The following is a 15,923-nucleotide window of genomic DNA, read 5'->3' as shown; positions in this document are numbered from 1 at the left end:
TTTCCTGCTATACATGGTGGAATATTCCAGTTCTGCAGTAATGGAGATGTATAAATGTGTATATTTGGAGAAATTTGGAGCATTTGGAGAAGTACAGTCTACTCAAGGATAGTCAACATGACTTTGTGAAGGGAAGATCGTGCCTCACGAGCCTGATTGAGTTTTTTGAAGAGGTAACAAAAGAAATTGATGAGGGTAGGGCAGTGGATGTGGTCTACATGGACTTTAGCAAAGCATTTGACAAGGTCCCTCATGAGAGACTCATCCAGAAAATCATGAGGCATGGGATAAGTGGAACCTTGGCTGTTTGGATAAAAAATTGACTTAAAGGAAGAAAGCAGAGGGTAGTTGTGAAAGGAAAGTATTCTGCCTGGAGGTCAGTGACTAGTGGAGTGCAACAGGGATCTGTCCTAGGACTCCTGCTATTTGTGATTTTTATAAATGACCTGGATGTAAGGCGGAAGGATGGTTGAGTAAGTTTGCGGATGACACGAAGATTGGAGGAGTTGTGGATGGAGTTATAGGTGGTCGAAGGTTACAAGAGGATATAGGCAGGCTGCAGAGTTGGGCAGAAAAATGGCAGATGGAGTTCAATCCGGACAAGTGTGAGGTGATGCATTTTGGAAGGACAAACCAGAAGACTGAGTACAGGATTAATGGTCAGTTACTTAAGAGTGTGGATGAACAAAGGGACCTTGGGGTTCAAATCCATACATCCCTCAAGGTCGCTGCACAGGTTGATAGGGTAGTTAAGAAGGCCTATGGGATGCTAGGCTTCATTAATAGGGAGATTGAGTTCAAGAGTAGAGAGGTCATGTTGCAACTCTACAAATGTATTGTGTTCAATTCTGGTCACCTCATTATAGGAAGGATGTGGAAGCTATGGAGAGAGTGCAGAGGAGATTTACCAGGATGTTGCCTGGTTTGGAGAACAAGTTATATGAAGCAAAGTTAGCAGAGCTGGGACTTTTCTCTTTGGAGTGTAGAAGAATGAGAGGGGACTTGATAGAGGTCTACAAGATTATGAGAGGCATAGATAGGGTGGATAGTCATTACCTGTTTCCCAAGGCACCAATAGCAAACACCAGAGGGCATATGTACAAAATTAAGGGAGGGAAGTTTAGGGGAGACATCAGGGGTAAGTTTGTTAACCAGAGGGTTGTGAGTGCCTGGAATGACTTGCCAGGGATGGTGGTGGAGGCTAAAACACTGGGGGTATTTAAGAGCCTCTTGGACAGGCACATGGATGAAAGAAAAATGGAGGGTTATGGGGTAGTGTGGGTTTAGTAATTTTTTTAAGGATTATATGGGTCAGCACAACATGGAGGGCTGAAGGGCCTGTACTGTGCTGTAGTGTTCTATGGCTCTATATGTTTTGTATACTGCATTTAGGGTAGGTACTTCTGTTTATTTTGTAATATGATTGTGGAATGCATCATATTCTAACTCCTGTGTAGTGTTAAGTTAATTTTGTGGGCATTAAAGATGGTATGTCCTGGTGCCTAAATGAGGCTGTTTGCTCTCAGTGGGAGAGAGCAACTGGAGCTGCCAAGAGTTCACACTAGACAAAATAGTGGGGAGCTATTATTGTGTTTTCTGCTAGATAACTTTTTGTAAATATTGGCAGTTTTCATTTTACTATTTTCGCTAATTTCTGATAAATTTGATTTTTGATGCATCTAATGAACGCCCTTGCACTAACATACTAAGTGACTCCTTTGGTCAAAACCTACTTATCTAACAATGGATAGGAGATGGCTGACTGACAGCAGTCAAAGAGTAGGGGTAAAAGTGTCTTTTTTTAACCTTTCATTTCGGTAGTGTGTGGTACCAACTTCAAGCAGGCTTCAGTTATACCAGTGCTCAAGAAGAGAGGTAACCCGCCTCAATGACTATCGTCTAGTTACACTTACATTCATGGTGATGAAGTGTTTTGAGAGGCTGGTGATGAAACTTATCAGCTCCTGCCTGAGAGGCAACTTGGATCCAATTTGCCTACTGGCACATCAGGTCAACAGTGGATGCCATCTCATTGGCTCTTTACACAACCCTGGAATATCTGGACTGCAAAGACGCATACATAAGGATGCTCTTTATTGGCTACAGCTCAGCATTTAATGCCATCATCCTCTTATCTAATCAATAAACTCCAAAACCTTGGCCTCAATATCTCCTTGTGCAAATGAAACAAAGGTGGTGATGAATCAGCGTACAGAAGGAAGATTGAAAATTTGGCTGAGTGGTGTCATTACAACCTCTCAGTCAACATCAGAAAGAGTAAAGAACTTATCGTATACTTCAGGAGAGGGAAGCCAGAGGTCCATGAGCCAGTCCTCATCAGAGGATCAGAGGAGAAGAGCGTTAGCAACTTGAAATTCCTTGGTGTTAATATTACAGAGGACTGTCCTTGACCCAGCATGTAAATGCAATTGCGAAGAAAGCAAACAATACCTCTACTTCCTTAGGTGTCTGTAGAGGATTGGTATGACATCAAAAACATCTATAAACTTCGATAGATGTGCAGCAGACAATAATTTGGCTGTATCATGGTCTGGTATGGAAGCACACATGCTTTGAATGGAAAATCCTACAAAAGGCAGTAGATTTGGCCCAGTACATCAAGGATAAAGCCCTCCCAACCATTGAACACATCTGCATGAAAGACTGTCATAGGAAAGCAGCATCCATCAACAAAGCCTTGTTCTCTTCTCACTACTACCATCAGGTAGAAGGTACAAGAGCCTCAGGACTCACACCACCAACAGTTACTATCCAACAACCATCAGACTCTTGAACAACTACACTCAGTTGCCCATCCATTGAGATGTTCCCACAACCAATGATCTCACTCTAAGGACTCTTTATTTTGTTATTTCATGTTCTTGTTATTTATTGCTATTTATTTATATGTGTATTTGCACAGTTTGTTGTCTTCTGCACTTTGGTTAATCTTTCATTGATCCTGTTACAGTTACTATTCAAAAGATTTGCTGAGCATGCCCACAGGAAAATGAATCTCAGGGTTGTATGAGGGACACATATGTACTTTGATAATAAAATTTACTTTGAAGTTTTAACTTTTTCAGGATGGTTGCTGGTGACTAGTGAATTTCCACAGATGGTACAGAGATAGGTGAAGGAATAGATGAAGTCGCAGAGGTAGGGATTCTGCAAACGAACTTGGACAGTCTGGGAGAGTGGGCAAAGAAGAGATAGTTGTAGTACAACACAGGGAGGATTGGGGTTTGGCACTTTAGTAGGAAGAGTCAAGGCACAGAGAATGTTCTAATTGGTGAGAGAATTCAGAAACTTGGGGCTCTCAAAGCAGCTCTAAAGTCCTAGGTCAGATCCCCCTGAACTTGTAGGCTGCATCATCGGTAAGGAAGGCAAATGCAATGTCAGTATTCATTTTGAGAGGACTAGAATCTAACAGCTGGGATTGCTTAGGCTTTATAAGGCATTGGACAGACTGCATTTGGAATATTGTGACAATTTTGGGACCCATGTCTAAGAAAAAACCTGAAGGAGATTCACAAGAATGATCCCAGGATTGAAAGGCTTAATGTGTGATAAGTATTTGATTGCTCAGGGCCTGTATTTGATGGACTTAAGAAGGATTAAAGAGGATCTTATTGAAGCCGACTGAATATAAAAGCCCTGGATAGAGTGAACATGGAGAGGATGCTTCCATTAGAAGGAAAACTTGGGATCTGAGGGCACAAGCTCAAGACAAAAGGATGCCCTTTTAAAACTCGGGATATTTTTCATCCAGAGGATGGCGAATCTGTGAAATTCATTGCCCAAATGGCTGTGGAAGTCATCTTTATCATATTTAATACACAGATTGACAGCTTTTTGATTAGTAAGGCAGTTAAGAGTTAAAGGGAGAAGGTGTGAGAATGGGGTTGAAAAAGTGGAGTTGACTCAATGGACTGAATGGCATAATTCTACTTCTATGTTTATTAAGCAGTAAGGAAAAAGGTCAGTATAATTTAACAAAGTTTACTCAGAACATGGTAAACTTTTTGTCCTGCGAGTTATTTTGATTCATTCAGCTGAACTGTGTACAGTGATGCAGCCTCCAGTACCGACTTCAACATCTTCTGCAGGCTGTTAGCGTGAGAATCAGAACAGTGTCACTGTTTGGTCTTACAGGTCTCCCTGACTCATTGCAGTGCTCCTATACTTTCTTATCTTTCTTATCATCCTATCTTTCACAGATTCGTACAAATGCCATGGTCCTGCTATTCCAGGACCATGGTCTTGTCTTCATGCGGAGACACCTGATATCCCATTTAGGATATGAACCTGTTCATTCTTCAGTCAACAACTGATTTAGTAGTAGTGCCACGTATCTACCTGCCCAACCTAGCACTGCTGATGTAGTCTGCCCTCAAATCCCCAAGCTACTTGAGACAGCCTGCCATAGCCTACTGAAATATCATTGATTGAGGCTCCATCCCCTTCCATCTTCCAGTTTTACAGTAAAGAAATTTTAAGGGAAAGTAAAGTATCCAGACTTTCAGAATGATATGTTTATTCCTATTAACTTCATTTAGAAATCAGTTCAGATTTTTTTCTCAATATAATGCAGCAAAGCCACAGTGTAAGTTTTGTAGACAAACAAGGAACAATGGCTTCTTAGTGGATGAGATTCACTATATTTGTAAAAGTTGATCAGACATGCTTATCAGAGATGATACTTGGGAATTTTGTGGCTTAAATTCTCCTGAATTATCAAGTGTTCAACAAGTTTTCCATAGTAATAAAGTGTTTTAATTGAAAGTAATGTATTGACTTAACATAGTTTGCAATGTGTCCTCTTCAGCATGCAGAGTTATGTGGAATCATCAGCTAGCTTCATTGACTATGTTAGTTCAGTCCAAGTAATGCACCTGCACATTTCAGCATCACAGTATGGAATGTGCTAAGGGTCACATGATGGAGCATCTCACTTACTCCTTTGCAGCTGGAAGCAGCACATAGGCAAAGCTTGGGGCTCTGCATTTCTGGCCCCTCAGCTTGTCATAAGCAGCTGTGATATAAATAGGGTTTCGCCACTTAGATGGCAAAGGCAAATGTAATAAGTGATTATTTCCCTCTAATTTTAATTAAGATTAATGTGTTATATCAATTTACATAATTTGAATTGCTTTTTAATAAATATTATTTCTTTTTTTAAAATGTTAATTATTTAAATCTACTTTAACTGTTTTAAATGCCACTGATAATCAAAGCCTTTAAAAACTATCGAAAAGGCCTTGGATTGCATGAGCTATTGTACAATCATCAATGATGCATTAATGGGGGGTGATATTGATAATTTAAAGGAAACAATTAGTTAGGATCCTCAAATGTTTCTGTTCAGTTTCACTTTGAACAATCAAAATTTTTGTCTAGTTTGGGACATCACCTCAGGATTTGCGACTTGAAGCCTAATTGCCGCTCATGGCCTGCTGAGCTTCCCGCAACCTGAACGGGTCCAAGAAGAGTTATTGCAGTGACAACAATCCAACAGGAGTAGGGACAAGCATGAGGCATGAGACTCATCAAACAATGTTGCATTAATGGGAACTATTTTTTAAGAATATTGATCACTTAAAGAAAACAATTAGTTAAAATCCTCCAATGCTTCCATTCAGTTTTATTTTAAATAATTAAAGATTTGTCAATAAACACTTTGTAATTAAAGCTATTCAAAATAAGAAAGCAATGTTACTAAGATGGTTGTTAGCCTTGCAAAGCTTAAAGTAATGCGGTTTCTGGAGTAACATCGATAGTTTCATACAGCCAGTTTTACTGTCTCTTAATGTTCCATTATATTGACTAAGCTTTTTTATTGTTTTTACATGGTTACAAAAATTATTGCTTATACTAAGTTGTAACACTATTTCTACATCTATTTTTGGGTGATTTAATCAGTTTCTCTTCCTACTGCAATTCATTCTTTTGGAAACTCTACCTTTAGTCAAAGCTGGTAAGAACTATGTTGTATTATGTTGGAAGTTACTCAAGCAGAACAAGGTGATTATGGCTATTTATGCCATCCTTTATCTTATTATATTAATAAGAAAGTAATATAAGTTAAATATTTTGAGAGAAATATCTTTTAATAAAAAATTCTAAATGAAATATCTCCCAAAACCCTTTCATTTGATAGAGACAACATGTTCTACAATTTGCAAGCATACATTGGACATTATGATTCACAATGCACTAGTTTGCGTTTATTACATAATACTGTGATCACAGATGCCCTCTTATGTTAGGAACACTGAATTACATTTGACTTCTCAGAATTAAATGATTAATGAAAGATGTTTGCAAAACATATTTTGTTTCCCAGATCATATGGGGATTAAATTTGTTTTACTGAAGTAGAAATCACTGATGTATTTATTAATACAAACTTGCTAGTGCAACCTCCATTTAATATAATACCCACATCAGAAGTTACATGTTTCTTAAAAGCCAGTCTGGTGAATTCTGTCCCAAAGAAGCAAAGAAGGACCACCACCAAGGCTTTCCTCCACGTGAATTTGAATATTCATCATCTTCATCTTCATGTCTCCTCTCAGTCCTCTCAAGATGATCTAACAAGTCCATTTCATCCATATCCTCCTCCAAATGTTCACTTTCAATATAGGGCTGCAGGCGACGCAGAACAAAGTCTACACGACCAGCCCCTTCCATCTTGGCAGGTAAATATACTTTCTTCAAAACCCGTGTGTGTCCTTGAGCATACGCACTTACATAGTATGTGCCTGGAGGGAGCAGTCTCCAGTACTCTCCATTGGCAACTGCAAACAAAAGGAAAAACACGTTTATGTGAATAATGCAAGTGAATATTTAGAAGTACTGAAGAGAAAATTCTCCACATTGTATTTACATTGGGCTAAAATTTCCTGGAAAATGCTGCAATTTCACATCAAACTGCTGGTATTTATTGGGGATTGTGAGCTCACTGGTGGGCTCTTCCAAAGGTTCCAATCTGTGCTCTGATATTCTTCCCAAGGACTGAAATGCTGGAGCAGCATCTTGCTGGGATCCCCTGTTGTCATTGCCTCTGAGCTCAGCCAGGCTACACCAGGGAGCAGATGTAGAAGGCCCGATCATTTGAATGAAAAGCTCTTAGTAGAGACAGACAAATCTAAAGTGCTTCTTTTTTTTGAATTACATACATTTGCTTTAAAAGTGTTCAATAATTTTTTAAAATTATATTTTATGCTTAATCATTCAGATGATGTTTCACAGTATTCAAAGTTTTTGAATTTGAATCAGAGACTAGGGTTGAGGCTCCACTGTTGCCAATGTTTTTCTTATCCATCTTGTGGCTGTGACTTGACTTACACAAGTGATCAAATAACCACACACAAGATCTTACCAGAATGCAGGGCATTAACATCTTAGATGTAGGATTTATTGACTAATAAGCTGGTAACACAGTCCTACAAAAAATAATTTATACATTTTCTGTGTTAGAAGCAAGTGTGGGCACCTGAGTGGTATTTTTCAATATCAAAGTCAATGCAAACCAATGGAAACACTTCCCCAACAATTTGTTTCCATTTCTACCTGAAAGGATGTCATGACGGATCCCTCTAACTTTGATGCGTGCTCCTTTAATTCTCCTTCCTCTCTCGTCCATTACAAGTCCTTTTATTCCTCGGTGCACCTGCAAGACCAACAAAGTACTGCAAATTAGTTTTTTCTCAGTAAGAATAATTCTCATGTGTCGGGAAGTCCATGTGGTCAAGTTATAAATGGGCACCTGTTATGCTTTGTAACTTCGAAATGGTAAACTAATTCAAAGAAAACGCCGGAGTCTGGGCTTGCAGGTCTTCTACTTTAAGCAAGGTGTGCACGTGTCATGTGGTAGCGTGATTTCAAAGGTAATTAACATTATTTTTACATATGACTCATAATTAATTATTTAAACTGACAAGAATGCTTAATCAACCAATATATATAAAGATTCCTCAAATATTATTGAAATATTAAATACATAACAATACCCACACAACATGACTGAGATATGGATGTTGGAAAACCAGGCCATAGCTTACACTCCAGTTTTGTACAACAGTGGACCACTGCAGAACCTTCAGTTCCATTTAAATTGAATTTATACATATGAGTGTCTTTCGATTTCAACTTGCGGCACGGTCATTTTGTGTTGGCTGCTGTAGCTGATGTTTCACTTTCTCAACAACATATCTGACTGAGCCTAAATTAGAATTTTGGTCAAACTTCAAGCATTAATGAGTTTGGCGCAGATCTCTGGCAGAAGTGCATTGTTATTCTTTGTGTTCGGGTTTTGGTGTTGCTGGTAAGGCCATTTCTACGTGCCCTTTCTTGGCTGGTAATAATCTATTTGAACCACTGAAGTTCTGCCACAGTGCTGTTAGGTATGGTATTCCAGGATTTAGAATCAATAACAGAAGGATTGGTGATGGATTTTCGAGTTAAGATGATCAGTGGCATGGAGGGAGAACTGCTCCCTCCAGTTATCCTGCCCATCTTGGTGATAATGGTCAGGGGTTTCAGAGGTGTTGTCAGAGTGGACAGCACAATAGTGTAACACTATTACAACACTGGTTCAATTCTGCTTCTGCCTGTAAGGAATTTGTACTTCCCTCCGTGACCTTGTGGGTTTCCTCCAGGTGCTCCGGTTTCCTTCTACATTCCAAAGATGCATGGGTTAGTAGGCTAATTGATCACATAGTGTAATTGGACAGTGTGGGCCTGATGAGCCATGAAGAGTATGCTACCAAGATGGATCTCAAAATAAAAATTAAAAAATTAAAGTTTGATAAATATTGCAGTATGACAGTACTGAAGTAAGTAAGTGGGTAGGGTGGTGGATGAGATATTAATTATCCAAGCAAGTGATGGGTATTCCACCACGCTTTTGACTTTTGCATTGAATATAGTGTTAAAGATTTGGGGTGCCAGGAGTAAATCACTAGCTGAAGAATATTTCACCTCTGATCTTCTCTAGTAACCACTGAGTTTATATGGCTAGTTCAGCTGATAATCAATAGAAATCCTGACATTATTGATACTGGGGAATGTATTAATAAGTTGCCATTGAATGTAAAAGGGAGGTGATTATACTCCCTGTTATTGGAAGAGGTTATTGGCTGGTACTTTAGGAGCACAATGTTAACGTTTGCTCAACAGCATATGCCCAACTATTATCTAGGTCTTGTTGCTTACAGGCATGGATATATGCATTTTCTGAGGGCTTGCAACAGAATTGACCACAGTCAATCAGTGAACATTTCCACTTCTGACCTTATGATGGAAGGATGGTTATCAGTGTAGCAATGAAGACTTGGAATCAAGTTTTGTATTAGAAGGGCAGAAACCCAGTCTAACTCAAGCAGCACACAATCCATAATTGTCTTTGGGTAGGCTCCATTAACCTTATTGGCAGGATCAGGATGATTACTATGCCTGCTACAATCGCGGCATTCTACCGAACGAGTAATATCTAGAGTCTCTAGTATTTCATTCAGGATCTCTGGATATATCCAATAACACCTTGGCACTTACTCCTCCTGTAGCTTTCTTTTCTTTTGTTTTTGTTAACTAATACACTTCACTATAATCAGTTTCGGTATGTATCTCTCTCCCAATACATTTATTTTGTAAATTGAAAGGAAAATTCATGGAATTTCCAAATTGAAGTGTTTATTAAACTGACAACTTGATGATCTTTCTAAATTATCAAAGACAATTCTACTCCTTTGCTAGTGCTGCTCAATGAATATTATAAAACCTCAGATCTGTTACCCTAGAATCTTTCCACAAAGCAATATGAAAAGCCATTGCTAACAGACTTCCTTCTCATACCCATTATTTCACCATGGCTAGAAATAAAGAGAAGATAGACAAGCAGAGCTTATAGGATATTATTACAAGTAAGTTAATAATGAAAAATAATATTTAAAAATAACTCACAAATAACACAGGTCAAGATTAAAAGCAAATAAAAATGATTGTTTAGTTTTGATACAATGCTAAACTTTTGGCAAATAATCCCTCAGTATCTTTGCAGTATCCTCTAATTAAACTATAAAAAAGTACCATTTCCATGTAGGTCAAGAGGGCTTCCTTGTTTTCATTCCACGCTGTAGGGAGATCCTCATCAGCAGGGAACTTCTCACAGCTGAGCTCCAGTGTAATCTCAAAACAGTTTGTGTGCAGGTAGCTAAAATCCTGCATCCCTGAAATTGTAAAGTTAATATGACTGCTTTAAAGACTCATTATCATACACAGAAGTTGCATCATTTTCTAAGAGTCCTATAACATTTACAGCGTGGCTACCCAAGAACAAATGTTTTACAGATTAATTAGGTGTGAATTCAGATGACAGAAGCTGAGGGTTAAGTTCAGTAGGACAAGTATTTTGATCATCTAATTGTTGAAGTTTGGGGAGTCCAGAGTGGTAGAGCTTCAGGCGTACTTCGTTTAGCATTCGTCACCAAAGAAGGGTTTTGTAACTTGCCTTCTTTGACTGCGGTGACCTCCCAACAGCTAAATCTGATGGGGTATTAGCAATAATTCCTTATTGGTACTGTTTTAAAATCACAGATACACTGGAAAGGGAGCTGTTCCATTTTAACTGTTCTTTCACTATTAATTTGGGATGGTGAACACCTTCCACTGAACTTCTGCTTTATTAAGCATCTGAGAAAAATACTGTACTTTGCTTTTCATGATAGTCAAAGGTTTTTCTGAGGTCAAAAAGTAGCCGGGTAGAATGATTGTACTGCTCACTGCATTTCTTTTGGAGTTATTATGTAGTAGAGATCATATTCACTCAGCCTCTAGATGGACACTGTGTTCTTTATTCCCCTGGAGAAATGACTAAGGCAGAAAAATAACTAGCTGCAGATATTCAAAATCTGAAATAAAAACAGAAAATGCTGAAGCCTTCAACAAGTCAGGAAAGAGAAACAGAGGTTTTTTTTTAGGTTGAAGGGCATTTGTCAGAACTAGGAAAGGAAGAAACCAAATGCTTTCAGTTGTTTTCTCTCCCAAGTTCAGGCGAAGGCTCAATATATGAGTTAACTTATTTTAACATATTTTCATTTTAATTGAAAATGGAACGAAACAGCTACCTAAATTGAAAGCAGAAAATAAGTGTGTTATTACTGGAGCAGATAAAACTGTGATACAATAAAATTCTAATCTTAAAATCTAAACAGTAATTGTGCTAATATAACTTACTGTCTAAGTTATTAATTCATAATGGAATGCGATAAACCTTTCTCATTCTGTTTTATACAAAGGCTTATGGAACTGTTCTACCTCCAGCAAAACTGTACCACTGTGCTCCATTTATAATGCCTCCTTCTTCAGCAAAGTTCCCTCCACATCTATCTTTTGACGTATCTGACATAACAGGATGCGAATCTGCATAGGCCTTTGCCAACAACTTGAACATCTGAAATCATAAATTTTAAGATAATAATGAATAGATTAAATCAATTTAGTTATCATCAAAGAACAGCTCAAATGTGGTAAATAATGCACCTGATCATCTGGAGTGGGTGAAGAATACTTGTCTTCTGGAAGTCTTGACATATCGAAAGGATAACTAGCCACTAAATCACCGCCATGCAAGCTTGCTGACAGAACAAAAGGTACTTTCTTCATCCACGTTAACACTGCTCGTGTTTCAGGTGCTACCTATACACATTACAAAGGAATAAAATCAGGCTTAATGCAAAATTTAAACATGTTTTTTCATTTCCATTAATATTATTCATAAATGGTCATAACTGCACCTATTGGAAAGAAAATAACTGCCAGCCTGGAGGAAGTGGCATAGGCTTGGATCTTCAAGTCACAGAGTCATACAGTACAGAGGCTCTTCGGTCCATTAAGCACATGCCAACCACCAAGTAACCATCTATACTAATCACGTTTAATTAACACTTTGTCTTTAAACTTCTATAGTTATAGTACTGATCTAGATGCCTCTTAAATGTTGTGACACAACTTGCCTCTTTAATCCTGTCATTCCAAATTTTAACCACTCTCTAAGTGAAAAAAATATTCCTTGCATCCCCTGTAAGCTTCGTATTGCATTTGCTTTACCTAATCCTCTGCTATGGGGAAAAGTTTACCATTGTCTTCCTCATCTCTGATCTTCATAGTTTCGAAAGTCTCCATCAGGTGTCCCCTCAGCCTTGCCTGCTCGAAAGAAAACAAGCCCAGCCTCTCCTTATAACTGAGAAACTCCATCCCAAGATACAAACTCTACATCCTTTCCACAGCAATCAGAAACTCTCCAGGCCGTAGAAACCAAAACTCTGTAAAATATCCCGATATGGCATCAACAATATTTTTTGTAAAGCCTGAGCAGAACCTCATTGCTCTTATGTTCAGTGCCCTGCTGATAAAGGTGAGCATCCCACGCATCTATTTTGCCATTCTGTTTGTCTATGCTGCCACCTACTGGAATCTTTGGACTTGCACATCAAGTTTCCTCTTAATGCTCCCTAAGGCTTTACTAATCACTGTGTATGACGTACTTAGTGGACCTCCTAAGATTACTTTGTACTTATCAGAATAAAATTCCATTTACGTTTGCTGTTAACATTGGATCAATATCTTTCAAAAGTCTTAGATTATCTTTCTCACTATCTCAACACCAACATTTTTGCTACCTACAAACTTACTAACCATACTTTCCACATTGACACCTATGTTGTTCATACATGTTCCTAATAGGAAGAGTCCCACCATCATTCACTATGGTGCACCTCACTAACAACCCTCCCTCTCATCAGGCCAAGTTTGGATCTAATTTGCCATGGCTCTAACTTTTTGAACCAGTCTTCCAGGTGACACTTCAAAGTTCAAAGTAAATTTGTTATCAAAGTACATATGTATATGTCACCATATATAACACTGAGATTCGAGTTGTTGTGGGTATAAATGGTAAATCCAAGGAACAATAGAAATCCTCAGCCAACAGGATGGACAAACAACCAATGTGGAAAATGCAGCAAACTGTGCAAATTCAAGATATAAATACAGTACATATGATAATAATAAATACATAAGCAATAAATATCATGAAAGTGAGATGAAAAGTCCTTGAAATTAAGTTGATAGGTTGTGGGAACATTTCAGTAAAGTTGAGTGAAGTTATCCCCTCTGGTTCCAGAGCCTGATGTTTGAGGGGTAATAACTGTTCCTGAACTTGATGGTGTGGGTCCTGAGGCTCCTGTACCTACTTCCTGAGGGCAGCAGTCAGAAGAGAGCATGGCCTGGATGGTGGGGTCCTCAATGATTGTTGTTGTTTTCCTGCGACTGCATGCTGAATAGATGTGCTCAGTGGTGGGGAAGGCTTTATTCAATGATGGATTGGGCCGTATCCACTACTTTCTGTAGGATTTGCTGTTCAACAGCATTGGTGTTTCCATACCAGGCTGTGATGCAGCCAGTCATATTACTCTCTACTACACATCTGTAGAAGTTTGTCAAAGTTTTAGGTGTCATACTATGTTGCTTCACAAACTTCTAAGGACATGGAGACACTGCTGTTCTTTCTTTGTAATTGTACTTAGGTGCTGCGCCCAGGACAGATCACACAAAATGATAACACTGTGGCAGCCCGCATACGCGGGACTCGAACTGCCATAGGGAGCCGCGGGCAGACTCGCGGTAGTGTGTTTGGAAGTACCTGCTCGGGACGGAACTTCCGGGGACAGTCTGAGGTCATGTTCGCCCCGTGGGTCACAGAGGCCCACGGGAGGGGAGATTTAAGCATGCAATTTTGAATCAGTAAGGGCATTCTGAGTTCAGATCTCTCTGCCTCTGTGTGTTTCTTTAGTAGCATGTTACACGTGACGACATTGGTGACCCCGACATTCTAGATGGCATCTGGAGCTGGCGACTCAGCGACCAGCCATGAGTTCGAGCAACTCGCACAGCGTGGTCGCTCTGAAGCTCCCGACTTTCTGGGCCACTCAGCCCCACGTTTGGTTCGAGCAGGTTGAGGCCCAGTTCAATATCAGAGACATTACAGCTGATGCCACACGGTACTACTACGTGGTCAGCATGCTCGACCAGGAGATGGCAGGCTGGATCATCGGCTTCCTATGCCAGCCACCAACAAAGGACAGGTACACTAAGCTTAAGGCGCTCCTGATCCGTACCTTCGGACTCTCCCACCGTGAACAGGCTGTGCGGCTCCTACACATGGACGGCCTGGGCGACCGCACGCCATCCGAGCTCATGAACGATATGCTGGCGCTCATGGACGGCCATAAGCCGTGCCTTATATTTGAACAGTTGTTCCTCAAGCAAATGTCAGAGGACATTCGCCTCCTCCTCGCGAGTGAGGATTTCAGCGACCCACACAGGGTCACGGCTAAAGCAGACGTCCTTTGGCAGAGCAAGCAACATGGAGCAGTCTCCATTGGCCTAGCCACAATTGCACGCCCCAAAGCCCAGGCCCCGCAACCGAAGCTGTTGAGACCCACAGGGGAGAAAGACGAAAGTTCGGAACAATGGTGTTTCTATCACCAAAGATGGGGCTCAGTCTTGCGCTGCTGCCATCCACCATGTGCTTTTCCGGGAAACACCAGGGCCAGCTGTCACTAATGGCTAAGATGGCTGGCCACCGAGACAGCCTCCTGTACCTCTGGGACCGACACTCTGGACAGTGCTTCCTGGTAGACACTGGGGCCGAAGTCAGCGTACTCCCCACCCCCCCTCGAACATGGACACTCGTAACGTGGTCCCAGGCCCCGAACTCATAGCTGCAAATTGCACCAGTATTCGGACATACTATCTCACTGCATTTCGGGTCCAGCCGTTTCACTTGGACTTTCACGTTGGCAGTGGTGTCACAGCCACTACTAGGGGCAGATTTCCTATGAGCCAACTGCCTCCTAAAAGGCCGGCGTTTGGTCCACGCTGAGATGTTCCAGACTTTCCAGCTCGGAGAAGCCAAGCTACCAGCCCTCCACCTGGATTCCGTGACCCTCTCGGGTAACAAATTTGCCAGGGTGTTGCCTGAATTCCCCTCCATAGTCACCACGCAGTTCTCCACGGCCGACCCCAAGCACGGCGTGCAGCACCACATCCCCACGCAAGGACCGCCGCTGAACGCCCGAGCTTGCAGGCTCCCACCCGACAAGCTCCACCTCGCCAAGGAGGAGTTCCGTAAGATGGAAGAGGTGGGAATCGTACGCCGCTCAAACAGCCCGTGGGCATTCCCGCTGCACATGGTGCCCACAGCCGCAGGAGGATGGAGGCCCTGCGGAGACTACAGAAGGCTCAACGATGCCACAACCGCTGACAGATACCCAGTACCCCACATCCAGGACTTCACGGCGAACCTGCACAGAGCAACCATCTTCTTGAAAATCGATCTGGTCAGAGGATACCATCTGATCCCAGTGCACCCCGACGACGTGCCCAAGACAGCTCTCATCACCCCGTTCGGCTTGTTCGAATTCCTGAGGATGCCTTTCGGTCTCAAGAATGCAGCCCAAACTTTCCAAAGCCTCATGGACTCGGTGGGACTGGATTTTGTTTTCATTTACTTGGACGATATCCTGGTGGCCAGCAGTTTGCACTGTTAGGGGTCACCCTAGTTTGGGAAAGGGGTCCAGAAGAGACCCTATGAACTGTGCTGCTATTAAGAGAGAGAGAGGGAGGCGTCCAGTGCAATGAGAGAGAGACAGAAACTGCTCGAAAGAATGATGCTATGGTTCCTCTGTTGATTGTTAACCTTTCTCCAAGGTCACTTGCCTGCTTGTAGAGAATCTGCAGAAAGTGGTGGGTGGAGCAGGCTGATAGACAGTTGGTGTCCAACATGTGGAGATAAAAAGCAGATCCGCTGGGCCACAGACATACACACCATGAGACATACACAGTGTCAGACACTAAAC

The 15,923-nt window shown here is 41.0% G+C and overlaps 1 protein-coding gene across 1 annotated transcript in view; it reads right to left on the bottom strand.

The window, feature by feature from the left end:
• Positions 1 to 4,520: 4,520 nt before the first annotated feature.
• cpz (carboxypeptidase Z) overlaps positions 4,521 to 15,923 on the bottom strand; it is a 75,169-nt gene continuing 63,766 nt past the window's right edge. Inside the window, exons 8-12 of the mRNA XM_073043072.1 lie at positions 11,545 to 11,700; positions 11,320 to 11,455; positions 10,093 to 10,232; positions 7,576 to 7,675; positions 4,521 to 6,800 (exon numbers count right to left, since the gene is read on the bottom strand). Of these exons, the coding sequence (XP_072899173.1) occupies positions 6,454 to 6,800; positions 7,576 to 7,675; positions 10,093 to 10,232; positions 11,320 to 11,455; positions 11,545 to 11,700 (879 nt within the window). The 3' untranslated portion in view covers positions 4,521 to 6,453. The remainder of the gene's footprint in view (positions 6,801 to 7,575; positions 7,676 to 10,092; positions 10,233 to 11,319; positions 11,456 to 11,544; positions 11,701 to 15,923) is intronic.

Source organism: Hemitrygon akajei, chromosome 4 (genome assembly GCF_048418815.1).
Source record: "Hemitrygon akajei chromosome 4, sHemAka1.3, whole genome shotgun sequence".
In the NCBI taxonomy this organism is placed as follows: domain Eukaryota; kingdom Metazoa; phylum Chordata; class Chondrichthyes; order Myliobatiformes; family Dasyatidae; genus Hemitrygon; species Hemitrygon akajei.
Note: the sequence above shows the minus strand (reverse complement) of the source record. Positions and strands in the feature narration are given on the sequence as shown.